Source organism: Lepidothrix coronata, unplaced genomic scaffold, assembly GCF_001604755.1.
Source record: "Lepidothrix coronata isolate B3197 unplaced genomic scaffold, Lepidothrix_coronata-1.0 Scaffold174, whole genome shotgun sequence".
Classification (NCBI taxonomy): Eukaryota; Metazoa; Chordata; class Aves; order Passeriformes; family Pipridae; genus Lepidothrix; species Lepidothrix coronata.
In genome coordinates, this window is record NW_016690354.1 from 412341 (window position 1) to 426505 (window position 14165).

Genomic DNA, 14165 nt, shown 5'->3' on the forward strand with positions numbered 1-14165 from the left:
CCCCAGCCTGGCTCCCCCGGGTGCCGCCTGCCCCCTTTTCGCCTTACCTTAGCGGGGCATGGCCAGGGACAGCGTGGGGGACGGAGCGCTGGTGCCCGACGCGGAGCCGCGCTACCTCCGGCACCGAGCGAGGGCAGCGCCTGCCCTGGCTGAGCCTCTTAGCGGGGGAGGAGCCGGGATACAGCCAGCCCCCGGTGTGGGTGTGGGTGTGCGAGTGTGTGTGAGTGTGTGTGTGGTACCTCCAGCCCGGTGACACCGCAAGTGCCGCGCTCCCCCAACGTCCCCACGCCCCAAAGATGCGTCCTCCTGCTCCCCTGGGGTCTGCCCCAGACCATGACATTGTAGAATCATAGAATGGCCTGGGTTATAAGGGACCTTAAAGATCATCTGGTTGCAAACCCCCTGCCATGAGCAGGGACATCTTCCACTAGACCAGGTTTTCTCCAAACCCCATCCAACCTGTCCTTGAACACTTCCAGGGATGCACATCCATAGCTTCTCTGGGCAACATATTCCAGTGCTTCATCACCCTCACAGTAAAGAATTTCCTCCTAATAGCTAATATAAATCTCCCTTCTTTAAGTTTAAAATCATACTCTCTTGTCCTATCAGTATTTGCCCATGTAAAATGTTTTCATGGCACTCATGAAGATCCCTGCAACAAGTTAAACTGCAGTTTCAAGTCCTCGTGCAGAGCCCTGATGACTTCTTGGGCAAAGGGGTGGCTGAAGGATCCCCCTTTGCTCTGTGCAAAGTGTTCCCTGCGATGTGCGAGGAACTGTATTGAGGTCCTGTGGGGTGAGGCCAGGAGCTGAAAGGTGTTCTAGTTTGAATGCACCAGTGTGCATTTGTAAATGCGAAAACTCAGACAAGAACACACTCAAGGACCAGGAAACTCAGAGCTGAGGTTTTGCCTAGAAGCTTAACTCTGACCTGGTGACTCCCTGCCTGAATCTGGGCTACTGTCTTTTTTCCTTCCTGCTAAGAAAGGTGGGGTTGGATTTTAATGCTATGAAACATTACCAAGGCTCTTACTTAGGTATAAATCCTGTCATTTTAGCTCTTGAATGCTGCAAAACACACCTTTTTATTTGCAGTGTTATCACACAAGATGGTTCTAAGCTCCAGTCTCGAATGAAGGGGCCTGAAACCCTCTGTGGACCTGGATGACTGAAAATTTTTGGTGATACTGCAGAAGTAAGGAGCAATAAAAGGGAGCCTCCTTCCTTCAAAGTCAACCAGGAACTCTGCTCAAAATACAGGAGAAGTCATGGTTCAGTCACCTTCTAAGTGGTGTCTGTCCTTCTTGTCCTGACTTTAAGCTCAAGACAGATGATTTGTGATTGCCTACGGCCACACCCGGCTTCACTCAAGCCCTACTCACTGTGCCAATATAGTTGGTGTGAATGTAAGGGCAGATAATGGCTGTGCCCAGGCTTTACTCTGGACTGCATCTGTTGTGCCTGGAAAGGGTCTAGGCTTGGGCAGCCTTTCCTTGTGCCAAACATGATCCACGGGTGTGTGGAAAGGCAGTGAGGGAGGCTCTTCCAGGAACATAGAGCTAGACATGCCCCTCTGCCTGCACCACTGGGTTTGGAGGTGGGATTTGAAGAGTGCAAGGAGCATTTGGACAACTGCTCAGAACAGACTCTAATGGCTTTGGGTCATGGAATAATCCCTGGTATTTAACACCTGGGGTATTGGCCAAGGATGTGGTAGCACCCGAACAGCTCTAAGGGACAGAAAATGAACCCATCCCCTTGTTGAAGGCCCTACTACCTCTGTAGCCCTTCTTGCTGGAAATCCCTCACCCTTTTGAGTAGCAGAAGGTTCATAGCCATATGGGGGGAATGTACAGGGGCATTAGGGTGGGAAGCTGCAGGCTATAGAGGATCCAGCTGCAAGAAGAAATATTCCAGCAACATCTTTCAACCTTGTCTGTTTCTTCATGAAGATGCTCTTTCAGGTGAAAAGGAGTCTCTGAATTGGAAATTTATCACAGAATCACACGATCACAGAATGGTTTGGGTTGGAAGGGACCTTCAAGATAATCTAATTCCAAACCCTCTGCCATGGGCAAGGATACCTTCCACTAGACCTGGTTGCTCAAAGCTTCATCCAACCTAGTCATGAACAGTCTCAGGGGTGGGGCATCCACAGCTTCTCTGGGCAACTTGTGCCGGTGCTTCACCACCTTCACAGTGAAGAAAATCTTCCTAATACCTAACCTAACTCTGCTCTCTTTCATTTTAGTACCATGCCTCCTTGTTCTGTCACTACATGCCCTTAGAAAAATCCTTATTAAAAATCCCTTATAAAAACTATACATAATTTAACATTTGTGAGCAGAAATCCCTGGCAAATGGCAATGCTGGAGAGATATAGAGATGCTTCAGGACCATTAGTGAGCCTGGGCTGGATCCTGCCTGGAGCTGTGCACTATTCTAATGCTTGCTGCTGGTCTCCATACATGCACAGTCTCCTCACATCTCCACACTGATGTGCTGGGGTCCTACATCAATTCCAACATCCCTGCTTGCCAAGTTGGTATGCCCTACCAGCACAGGGACAGGCAGGGCTGCAATGCAACCTCCATTTTTAAGCCCACCTCCACAGTACCAACAAAACTGAGATGTGGATGCTGGTGGGGAAGCATGACCTCTATGCCTACAGGATGATCTGTGGCTTTTGCAGGCTTGCATACACCTTTTTTTTTTTTTTATAATGTACACAAAGGAAGGCTCAGTAAAGCCACCTGGTCTGTCCAGCAACAAGTATCACAGCCCCATAGGTGCCTAGTCAAGTCTACTGCTCAGAACATCCTCCAGGAGAGTATCAGGATGTTTTGGGGGTATAGATGTTTGTGAAGCTTTCCCCTGAGGAAAGATCCTTGCAAGCTGTTTCAGTGGTGGAGGCAAAGGAGTAAGATGCTCCTTTCTCTATCTAGCATTTGGTGACATACTTTGTCCCAGAGGATGATCCCAGGAACTGGAGAATCTGGGAAGGTGCCCCCACCCCACAATAAAAGTGCTTTTTTCATATGTCTGCTCCAGGCTCTTGAGGGTGGGCTGCAGAAGTGCACAGCTCCTCCACACTGCAAAGACCCTGAGCACAGTCAGTTGGTGGAGCTGGAAGCTGAGATGGAAACAAGAGCCCACTTTGGGTCTGTGTGTTACAACAGCAAGACTGGAGACTCCCATGGGCAGGGACACACTTTTCAAATGCTCCCCATGTGCCAGGTACAGGTTTGTTCTCTGAGTGAAAGCCATCCAAAAACCACTTCCTCCTTCTGCTTTGCCCATAAACCCTCCCCCCTCCTTTTATTTTTTTAGCAATCTGCAGAGCTTTTTCCACATTGGATGAGGCTCAAAAAAAAACAAGTTCCTTGCACTGTGGTGACTCCAGGGCAGAGGTTTATAGTCAGAGGAAGTTACTGGTTACCTATCCTCTCTGTGGATTTTCTCAGTGAATGAGACTGTAACCTTGTGTGAAAACCTCATGCAGATCACCTTGCCTCAGTCTCAAAGTCCACAGAGAAAATAATTTGAATGGAGTTTAGTGAATCAAGCAAATACAAAAGGCTCTTCAGGGCCACCTTGTGCCCATCAAAAGCATTCTGGAAGAACACAGCAGTTTAAAAGCAGGAAGTCTGAATAAAATATACACAATTTATTTATTTATAGAGGTTTACAGCTGTACAATGTTGGCTTTCTGTTTGGACCACTCTCTGTTCTTGTGCAGCGTGACACATCAGTGCCTTTGGAGATGAAGACAAGTCACAGCCTGTTCTAACATGCAGATGTGATGTCAAAAAGAAATGGATTTCATGGAGTGTAATGGCAGGCTGCTTGCAATCATTGAAATGATTAAAAAAAGAAATATAAAATAAATCAGAGACATGTCCTACACCACCTGGGAGGGACTGGAAAGTGCTTATCAGACTCCTCTCAGACAAAAAAATCCTGAATATTTTAGTCTACTTCATTTAAAAAGAAAAGGCATCAACAGTTGGAATGGCATTTCAATATCTGCTCCACAAACATGACAAAAAAAAGAGTAACAAAGGTAACTTTTGTTATTCCATTGGAAATGTAGGGGAAGAAGGCTTCTGCTCCAACTTTTCCAAAGCTTTGGAAAAAAAAAGGACAAATATTATTAATATTAAGACATTTTGGTCCTGATATAGTGTGATGATTTTTTTTTTTTTAAGAAGCTGTTTAAAAGCTGCCTTTCCTCTCATTATGGCTTGATTCTTTGTAGGAAGGAAGGAGTATGCCCATGGGTACCAGGGCACCATTACTCCTTGTTAAGCTTCGGCACTGCTCCTTGGGGATCATGGTGAGATTTGGCACATGGCAGGGCACTCCTGACCAAATGGCTCTCCTTTGCCGAAGCTATCCATAGCCTGATTTCCTGAGAAAACAAGGCTAATGCCGGCAGGCTGGATACCTCCATCTACTTATGATGGTGCAAAGCTCCTCTCGTGTTCCTGTGATGCCAAACAGCTCATCTCTGCCAGGTGAGGTATCTTTGGGCATCACAGTCCATCTCATATGTCACTCTGAACATAAGCCTGTAGACCCAAATGATACCTTCTTGCCCTACAATGCCGCTTCCATTTATTTTCAGTGATGAGTCCCATAAACAAAACCAGAATAAAGCCAAAATCTTTGTATCAGTCTGCCCAAATTCAAGGATTTGCTTTGACCTTGGGATCAAAATGTCACTTGACCTACCTAGAAGCATTTAAGTAAATTCTGCAAGATGCTGAACTAAACTTGGTCCCTGTGATGGCACTTGGAGCTGGAGGGTTCTCAGTGCAAACCTGAAATGATTTTGTCCATAACTGCAGGAGGTACACTCTGAAGATGTGGAAGGGAGAAAAACAGCCTGCAAAAATTGATGCAGTTGTACTGTCTGCTTCTGGATGCACCAAGAACTGAGCTGACAGGTGATGTGAATTTGGAAACAGTTTACTACATTATAGACTTAAAAGATCTTTAGGGACTTAAAAAAAATACAGCCTTGCAGCACAAACATGAGTGTTGACTAGGACAAGCAGAAACCCTACTTGCTATGGCAAAAGAAGGCTTTCCTGTTCACTTGTTCTTGTAGGTAAAGGACTCTGCCGAGGCCAAAATTTGCCAAGATTAGAAGATTTTATCATATGTATTAATTTCCACTTGCATGCAGCAGGTGAGTGAAAAAGATTTGCTTGTTAGAAAATCTGACAGAAAAATCCCTTAACTTGCACCATTTTAAAGGCACATGAATAAAAACCTCCAAACAACAGGAGAAAAAAATGGTTTGAAACCCACCCTGATCAGCTGCTCAAAGGCCAGACAACAGGTTGTTGTTTGGCTTATCTGGGATGGTTTATAAGAAGCCAGATTCTGCCACCCAGTGGAATAAGGAAGATTAACCCAGTTTTCATGGAAATCAGGAGCAAACCGTGGCCCCAGACATGTCCCCAAGGATGCATTTGGGTTGTGCTCATGAGACCGGCTCTAGCACTGTGCAACTCCTCCTCCAAGACAGGATACTGGAAATGAAAGGTGAGAGACAGACACTGGTATGAATTAAATATTCCCAGCATTTTCAGGCTGCACTGGGAGCAGTGCTCCTCTAGCACAAGCTAAAATCCCACTATTTTTTAAAAGAATTTGGGAAAGCGAGGCACTGAGAAATGATGCACTGTATGCAGCAGTAAAGATGTAGTCCATGGAGCAAAGCTCCCCATCCCTCGGACCTGACATTTTGGCCTTCAGAGGAATCGATCTCCTCTTACTTAAACACTGAATGGCTCCAGCAGACAAGCCACCCCAGCTCCTGAGATGAGCTCTTGGGATGGGGATGGCATGAAGACATGGAGACAGCAGGCACCACGGCAGTTGAAGAGGCACACGCAGGAGCCAAGTCCAGACCAATTCAAAAGCCTGACCCCAGAGAACAGTTATCCCACATAGCTGTTGACATCTTTGTATACTTCAGAGTTGCATGCGGTTGAACAAGACTTGGGTGGACACAGCTTGTCCCTAAAATGACAGAGCCTTTGGTCTTGTTGCCCCTGTGAATTTGGGATTTGGGCTGCCTTGGTGCATTTTCTTTCCAGTTGCAGTATGCAAACCCATACCCAAAAAACGCACAGAAGGCTCCAATCTGTTTTTCCACTTTTTTGCTGTGGCGCCTCCATAGATAAGCGATTAAATGGCAATTTCAAGGGAGACAACTCCATGCACACTACTCTTAACACCAGCAGACACATCAAAGATGCACTGAAGCAGCTGGTGGGACCGCAGTGGCCACACGTGTGCATGGCGGCACATGGGTGTGCCAGCCTGTGTAAACAAACAGCATCAGGGCATTGTGCTCTGGCTGTCAGGACACACAGTGTGCTCACAGCGATCCCACAGGGCACATGGCAATGAGGGGGGCTGCAGAGGATGCCAGCAGAAGGATCATTGTGGTTCCCCAAAAAAAAGGCACCATTTTTGAACATTGAAAACACAAGATTGGCTCCTTTGAGTGGAATGCATGCATGGTTCATATACACTTTGCAGATGGTAGGTAGGCTCTGTGTGTGTCTCTATATATATGTATGTATGTGTGCAGGTTTATATTCACATATGTGGCACCAGAAGAGTCATCTTTGAGTACTCAGACGTTAGTGAGGATGTTACTGCTGAGCAGCATCACAGCAATGGTTCCAGGGAGATCGTTTGACCTCCTGTTCCCCTTGTCCTGGAGGTGCAGCGTGTGCACTGACTGCCGGTCATTGGGATCCCCTGTCAGTACCACTTGGCCCAAGAACTCGTCACTTATTAAGTTGTGGTTCCAGATCTGTGGAAATAAAACAGGGATAAGGGCAGCTCCTTCAGGAATGCAGCCAACCTTCATGCACTGAAGAGAAGAAGTGATTACTGGGGATTTGCTCTGAGCTGGAGCCTGGGAGGTGATGAGGTGTGGGAGTGTCACTCTGCAAGTGAGAGGGATGAAGGACATGCTTTTAACAGATGTCACCATGGTGATGAGAGGTTGAGCTGCACTAGTTAGTTATGCTCAGCCTTGGGTACAGATCTGTTGTGAACAGCGTGAGGAGAGGGCTGGGGTGGTCCAAGTGAGAGAGGGTCTCCATCCCTCAACTCACTGCTCGCCTCGCAGGTACCTGAACAATGATGGGTTGTCCTGGCTTCTTCCGGTAGAAGAGCCCTTTCACATCAAATTCTGGTGATACTGTGTTCTTCTTCACTGGAGAGCGAACTTTTTGTCCTTCACACTTTATGATCACGTAAGGATCGGCTCCTGGGGAGAGAAAAGGGAATTTTTTTGTTGTGAAGTCGAAAATTGGCTCTTAAAAGAAACCTCTAAGATTCAACTTGTGAGTTTGAGCAGACAGCATTCTTTTACTTATGATGTTGGATGCACATGAGATTAGATTCTCCAAAAGGCATGCATCCATGAGTTACAGAAACCTCATGCCTTTATTTAGTTACCTAATTAACAATTCAAGTATTACCTAATCCTATTTCACCCCTTTCCCAGAATTGTTTCTCCCCTTGACACGCCTCCTGTTTTGAGTCAGTGGTCCCTTTGGGTCATTCATCGTCCTTTTTACACTGTCTTTTTCTTGAACTCTCACTTTTGGCACACCATCTCATCTTTTGGAACAGTGTCTATGCCCTTTGTACAACCATGAGGAGAGTTTTGTCTAGTTCGTTAGCTTTATGTTCTTTTATCAGTTCTGTTTCAGAACCTCCTGTCTCCCAAGAAATTCCTTTCTGCTGAGACTGCCAACTTTCAATGATAAGCTACATGGTTTTACTACATAGTTTTAAGCTACATTCATTATTTTATATGGCTATAGATTCCCCCTTTAGAGACTTTAGCTTCTGTAATTCCTTAGAGTCCTTTTCCAGGGGTGTCATGCAGCACTTTGCCTCCATATCCCACCAGAGGACATGGGTATCTGTCAAAGAACTCATCACAGCCCAGATGACGTTTATGAAGCTCAGCTGTTGGGCTCACGCTTAATTCTATTAGATGACGTTGTCTCTGGGCAGCAGGCGGTGATGGACTGCTATGAAGCTGGTGAAGGGCTTGGAGCACAAGTCTGATGAGGAGCAGCTGAGGGAGCTGAGGGTGTTCAGCTCAGAGAAAAGGAGGCTCAGGGGAGACCTTATCGCTCTCAACAGCTACCTGACAGGAGGTTGTAGCCAGGTGGGTTGGTCTCTTTTCCCAGGTAACAAGTGACAGAACAAGAAGAAATGACCTGAAGTTGTGCCAGGGGAGGTTTAGACTGGATATCAGGAAAAATTTATTCCCCAAAAGGGTTGTCAAACACTGGAAGAGGCTGCCCAAGGCAGCAGTGGAGTCACCATCCCTAGAGGGATTTAAAAGATGTGGCACTTGGGGACATGGTTTAGTGGTAGGCTTGGCAATGCTGGGTTAAGGGTTGGACTTGATGACCTTAAAGGGCTTTTCCAAGCTAAACAATTCTATGACTCTGTGATTCCATGAAATGGTCCCCTCTTCTTTGGCCCTATATTCTACATAAACACTCCTCCATCACTCTAAATCCTCCTGACCATTGTAAAAAATCCTCCATGGAAGACACCATCCTTTCAGGATTTGCTGTCCTGAAGGCAGGCAGAAATAAAACAATGGAGAAGAGAAAGAGAGTCACACAAGGAAACAGCAGATGGAGAATAAAGTTACCAAGTTCACAGACTACAGCCCACAGCTAGATGGCACCTGAGCTTTCAGGAGAAGGAGAGAGTACCTCATTAGTGAATACTTTCCTCTTATGAAACAAGTGCTCGTTTTGGGAATTTCATTAGAGAATCAACTATTGCTATGGAAATTTAATTGCCAGAATGCATTTTCTTACCATGAGCTTTAGTGACTGTGATGGAAACACGCACCAGCTGGATGAGTTTTCGTGTCCCAGGGAAATGTGGAAACGAAGAGGAACAAACCAGCCCCTTCTGAGGGTCAGAGATTTAAGAACCACATCTTTGACTGCCAGACTACGTCCTTGCTAGCTTTCTGTTTGCAAGGACCTGGCTCCCCTGGTGAGACACAGCTGCTGGATTTCACAGCCGTTTTTCTAAACCAGCCTTGTCTTTTGGGATGTCCCATTAAAGCCTCATATTCCATCAGCCAGAGCCAAATTCCTATCTGTAAATCGCTATTTCCAATGTGAGAACACCTGGACTGGGATGTACAAGAGATGCCGTTGCACTGGGAAGAACAAAACATGCTGTGGTTGGTGGGAGCTGAACAGCTGGGAAACAGCTGGAAGAAAGCAATTCCCAAGGGTCTCTTGTGGAAAAAAATGTGGAAAGATAAACCTCCTTGTTTCTATGAATATTCAGAGACCTTTGGCTACAGACTTCCCTGCATTGATACAGATACACTGAGCTATTGTGAATCACCCAAGAAAAAACAACCTGCCAAAGGTAAAATTCCCTCCCCAAATACCAGACAGGGTAAAAGGACTCCCTTTGTGGCACATGATAAATAAGCAGACATGGCTAGTCCTTGCTTAGAAAAGATTCTGCTCGTTACTCTCAGGGTTCTAGTGATACGCAGCCCCTCTACTGATAGACATTTATCCAGCCTCCAGTGATGAACACTACGCATCAGCCTGTTCCATCGTTTATCTGTCCTTCCTACTAAAAGCCCTTAAACAGAATTCCTGACTTTTATAGCTGCTCATACTCAGGAGGAAAGCCTGTGTTGTTACAGGACCACTGCTAAGAGCTTTGGGGAAGTTTTGGGAGGATCTCAGACAACAGCCTAAATATAACACCTCCCAGATCATGTCCACAGCAAGAAGTGAGTTTGATTCTCCATGGACTTTCTCTTCCTGTAGTGTCTCAATCAGGCATGTTCACTGAAAAAAATATCTGAGGACATAAATCCCAGCAACGTCCCACTTCATAAAACCACTCCCCCTTTCTCCACTGAAGAAACCACCTCCCAAGTCCTCCAGGGTTAGAAAACAGGCAGAGAGAGACCAGTACCTCCTTGGGAGTCCTGATTCTTGAGCCCAGCTGCAGCAAGGACATGGATCTGGGATACTACTTGCGGGTAACCACACATCCCACTCCAGCAGGTGTGTGGTGGCTCATCCAGTGTCAGCTCTCTGCAAGGAAAAACACGTGGCCTTTGAGAGGTGCCCAGCCTTAACCCAGAGCGTTTGCTCTGGTACAATGGAAAGACTGTCCACTGCCCGCTGTCAGACTCTGCTCCCCAGTCCAATCTTCTCAACCTGGGTTTGGGATGCTTAGAAACAGAGTGGGAGCTTCTCTGCGTGTTTTGTGGCGAGACCTGTAAAGATGCCGTCTCTTGACCACACGTGAAAGGAAGCCAAACGCCAGCTCCCTGTAAGACTATGACCGCTCAGGAAAACCATTAGTCAAAAGCAAAGGGCTGTCTCCAAATAGCCAGTTCCTCCCCATCACTGCTCGTGCTCCTTACCGGCAATCTGAAGGCACATCTGTGAAAATCCTGAGAAGGAACTCGCCTTCATGACCAGGGTCAAAAGTGGTGGGGATGATGACGTAGCGGCCTTCCTTCAGGTCTGTCCTCAGGAAGACGCTGCGGGAGTTGATGTAGATGGAGCTGGCCACCTTCTGCTGCAGGGTGTGCATCCGGTAGTTCCTATTCAACTCCACCTAGGCAGAGAGCACAGCAGGATTGTCAGCAGATTGTGAATGTCTGACAATGTACTGGTATCCACCATGGGGGCCCAGACTGCAAGGACTGAGCCCACAGTGCTGGGAGACCTGGAGCTAAGAGAAACAGCAAAATGGTCCCAGCTGTGCTGCATGGAATACAAGTGTGGATGGGGCTTTCCCAACTCGGTTGGCTCAGAGACTTGTCTCTTGCATCCCAGCTTAACACTGGGGGCCCAGCAAGCAATACATAAGGATTAATCTAGAAGATTTCAACATTTGGAGAGAACAGACTAATCATTGTTTTTAGCAAGGAGAGCTACACAGAAACAAATGGTTTGGATTGGATGGGACCTTAAAGATTACCTAGCTCAAACCCCCCTGCCATGGGCAGGGACACCTTCCACTAGACCAGGTTACTCACAGCCCCATCCACCCTGGCCTTGAACATTTCCAGGGATGGAACATCCACAGCTTCTCTGGGCCACCTGTTGTCCATACTGTCACTGTACACCTCTGAAATCCCTCTTCATCTCTAGAGTGAGGCAAGCTGTGTTGAAGGCACTCCAGTAGCACCCAGATAATGCTTAAATGAACAACATGGCCATTCAGGACTGATGTACTACTCCACCACTAACAAATTTAGGGTAGCATTCAGGCCAACATACAGGAAACCCCAGTGTACCTTATGGATATCAAAGCCTATGGCCAAGTTCTCTCCTTTGCCCTCTTTGCGACTGGTTCTTTTTGGCTTCTGCTGGATAGAGATCAGCACTTCATCTTCTGCCTTCTTCACATCGAACACATACTAGAAGCAAAGGGAGTTATTAAGACAGGATCACTGGGCATGGGTAGGTGTGCACACACAGTAGATTTAACCTCAGTTTTGCCTCACCCGCCTTCCTGCAGGGACAGTACCCATACTGAGAACCCACACCCCCTGCTCTTGGGAACTGTCATCATCTTGCCATGCCAGAGACCTTTTTGGCTCATCTTAGAAAAAGACTGTGAAATCCAGTCTCTGAATTGCTTGGCAGAATCCAAAGAGTCTAGATGCAGTCTCATACCAGAGACTTCTACCACTTGAAGTCTGCCACAAGTCCTACTATAAGGCATGGAAGGAGGAACTATGTTCACAGACACCTAAGACGAAGGCTAATACAGAGCTAGAAGATGGAAACAACTCTCCCATGTCTTTGATGACAACTCTTGCAATGGACCAGACCATCCTTCATCTGCTTGTTAGGACCTGGAAAGACTCATAAGGGCCTGGCTCATGATACTGTGAACCACAGTTCAGAGCAGGACAAGACAATCATAGAATCATAGAATAATTTAGGTTGGAAAAGACCTCTAAGATCATTGAGATTAGCTCTTAACCCAGCACTGCCAAATCCAGTGCTAAACCGTCTCCCCAAGTGTCACATCTACATGCCTTTTGAACACTTCCAGAAATGCCGATTTCACCACTGCTCTGGGCAGCCTCTTCTAATGTCTTCATTCTTCCAGTGAAGAAATTTTCCCTATTATCCAATCTAAACCTCTCCTGTCACAACTTTAGGCTTTTTCCTCTTGTCCTATCACTTGTTACCTGGGAGAAGAGACTGACTCCCACCTGGCTACAACCTCCTTTCAAGTAGTTGTAAAGAGCAATAAGGTCCCCCTCAGCTTCCTTTTCTCCAGAAGAGTTTGTTCCGGGAGATGAACTTCAAGCTGGAAGGAAATGGCCCTAAAGACTACACCTGTCCTGGTAAATTTAACAGTGCCAAAGTTTGGGGAACAGAACTGGAATTTCATCATTCAGATATCCAAATTGTTGGAAATGAGTCCTGGCCTTGTTTGACTGGAACCAGCCAACACTGCTACCCTATGGCACAGTTTGCTATTTGCTTGTGCCAAGATGGTCTACACCAGGCACTTGGATGCAGTCTCCCTGATAAGAGGGACAAGGTTAATGGAGTTGGCCTGGATGGTGGTCATGCTGTGCCAGGAGGCTTAGCCAGAGAATGGTAATAAACACAATTAACCTATTAGAGGTCTGGAAGCCATTTTGGTCTTCTAGGTCCCTGTAGGAGATTTACTCATTTGGAAGCACATGTGAAGGGCCCAGAAGGCCCTCTGCTCCATACTCACCTGGGGGTTCTGCAAAAAGGTGTCCTTGTGGTTGATGCAGCCTCCAGAGCGGTTTTTCAAGGGGTCATTGCTTCTGGTCCACGCCCCATGTAGCACTGCCTCTTCCCAGGTCTTGTGGATGCTCAGGTAGGATGTATTGATCAGACGGCACTTGATGATGTCCGTGAAGTATTTGCAGAAATCTTCGAAGGTCATCCTAAGTCAGGAAAGGGCAGAGCTGGATTATACTGCTTCATTCCCTGGAAAAGTACACTGAAGGAGTTTTCTTGATCACCTGTTAGAGACTGAGGGTTGTCTCTGATGGCTGATGAATATCAAAAGTTATTCATCAAATATCCCCAAAAGAGATGGTGATACCTTTATCTATACATGAAGTAAGTACTTCTTCATTTTAAATAACAGAGCTATGTGTTTTGGAGTAGGAGAAGCAGCATAGTGCCCCTTTCTCCACACAAGGGCACATGTACTGAAACGTACCCAGTGAGGCTGTTAAGTTCAGCCCTCTTATACCAGGTTCTCACTATCCTGGTGAAATGGTTTGGCCCCAGAATGGTACAGAGCAGCTTGCAATCCTAGGATCATGGCCATCCAAAGATAACCCCTCATGGACTCAAAGAGGGGGCTTGGAAGGCTGTTTTCCCTGGATTGCTGTATACGTGGAAATGAGGCACATGCTCCATGGGGTTAGAGAATGCTGTGGGCATGGCCCGTGGTGACAGGAGGGACTCACCAGAACTCTCCATCATCTTCCACTGTCATCCCCATCTTCTCTCTCTCACTTTTACTCACTTTCTGCCACTCCTCAGAGCTGTGGGAACAGAACAGGATCATTACTCAGAGGCAAGGGGACACACAAGAATTCAAGAGGCACAAGGACTGTATAAAGCTCCAGCTCAGTCCCCATGCTGTTCTGATCAGATCATCTTCCAAACACGGGGGAAGTCCAGCATGGCTGGAACTTCAACTTCTGTCCTGACTAGTGGAGTTGAATGCAGCCTGGCAAGATTTTATTTGGCCAGTAAAATCAAAGCCCTATCAGTGAAGATAACAAAATTGACTTTGGCCAAAGGCTCTGGTTACACTGGCCCTTGGTTCATCATCTCATCTCATCCACAGACATCACAGCAATCAGTGGTGGCAGAGATTGATTCTGTTGGGTGCTAATTTTGCTGGAACAAGACTGGGAGTGGAAAAGTGAGCTATAAATAAGCTTCATTAGTGTGAACATAGAATCATAGAATCACAGAATGGTTTTGGTTGGAAAGGACCTTAAATATCAGCTCATTCCAAACCCTCTGCCATGTGTGGGGACACCTCCCACTAGACCAGGTTGCTCAAAGCCCCATCCAACTT

General features: G+C 46.6%; 2 protein-coding genes across 6 annotated transcripts in view; both read right to left on the reverse strand.

Moving 5' to 3' along the window:
- Positions 1 to 141, reverse strand: part of MYO7A (myosin VIIA) — a 103552-nt gene extending 103411 nt beyond the window's left edge. For all 4 annotated transcript variants that reach the window (XM_017830170.1, XM_017830169.1, XM_017830173.1 and 1 more), the window contains exon 1: positions 48 to 141. The gene's annotated coding sequence lies outside the window, so the exon portion shown is untranslated. The remainder of the gene's footprint in view (positions 1 to 47) is intronic.
- A 3507-nt stretch (positions 142 to 3648) lies between these two features.
- CAPN5 (calpain 5) overlaps positions 3649 to 14165 on the reverse strand; it is a 57822-nt gene continuing 47305 nt past the window's right edge. For both annotated transcript variants that reach the window (XM_017830188.1, XM_017830189.1), the window contains 7 exons: positions 13543 to 13620; positions 12813 to 13008; positions 11365 to 11487; positions 10483 to 10679; positions 10026 to 10147; positions 7166 to 7302; positions 3649 to 6840 (listed from right to left, as the gene is read on the reverse strand). In XM_017830188.1, coding sequence (XP_017685677.1) covers positions 6658 to 6840; positions 7166 to 7302; positions 10026 to 10147; positions 10483 to 10679; positions 11365 to 11487; positions 12813 to 13008; positions 13543 to 13620 — 1036 coding nt within the window. In that variant the 3' untranslated portion in view covers positions 3649 to 6657. The remainder of the gene's footprint in view (positions 6841 to 7165; positions 7303 to 10025; positions 10148 to 10482; positions 10680 to 11364; positions 11488 to 12812; positions 13009 to 13542; positions 13621 to 14165) is intronic.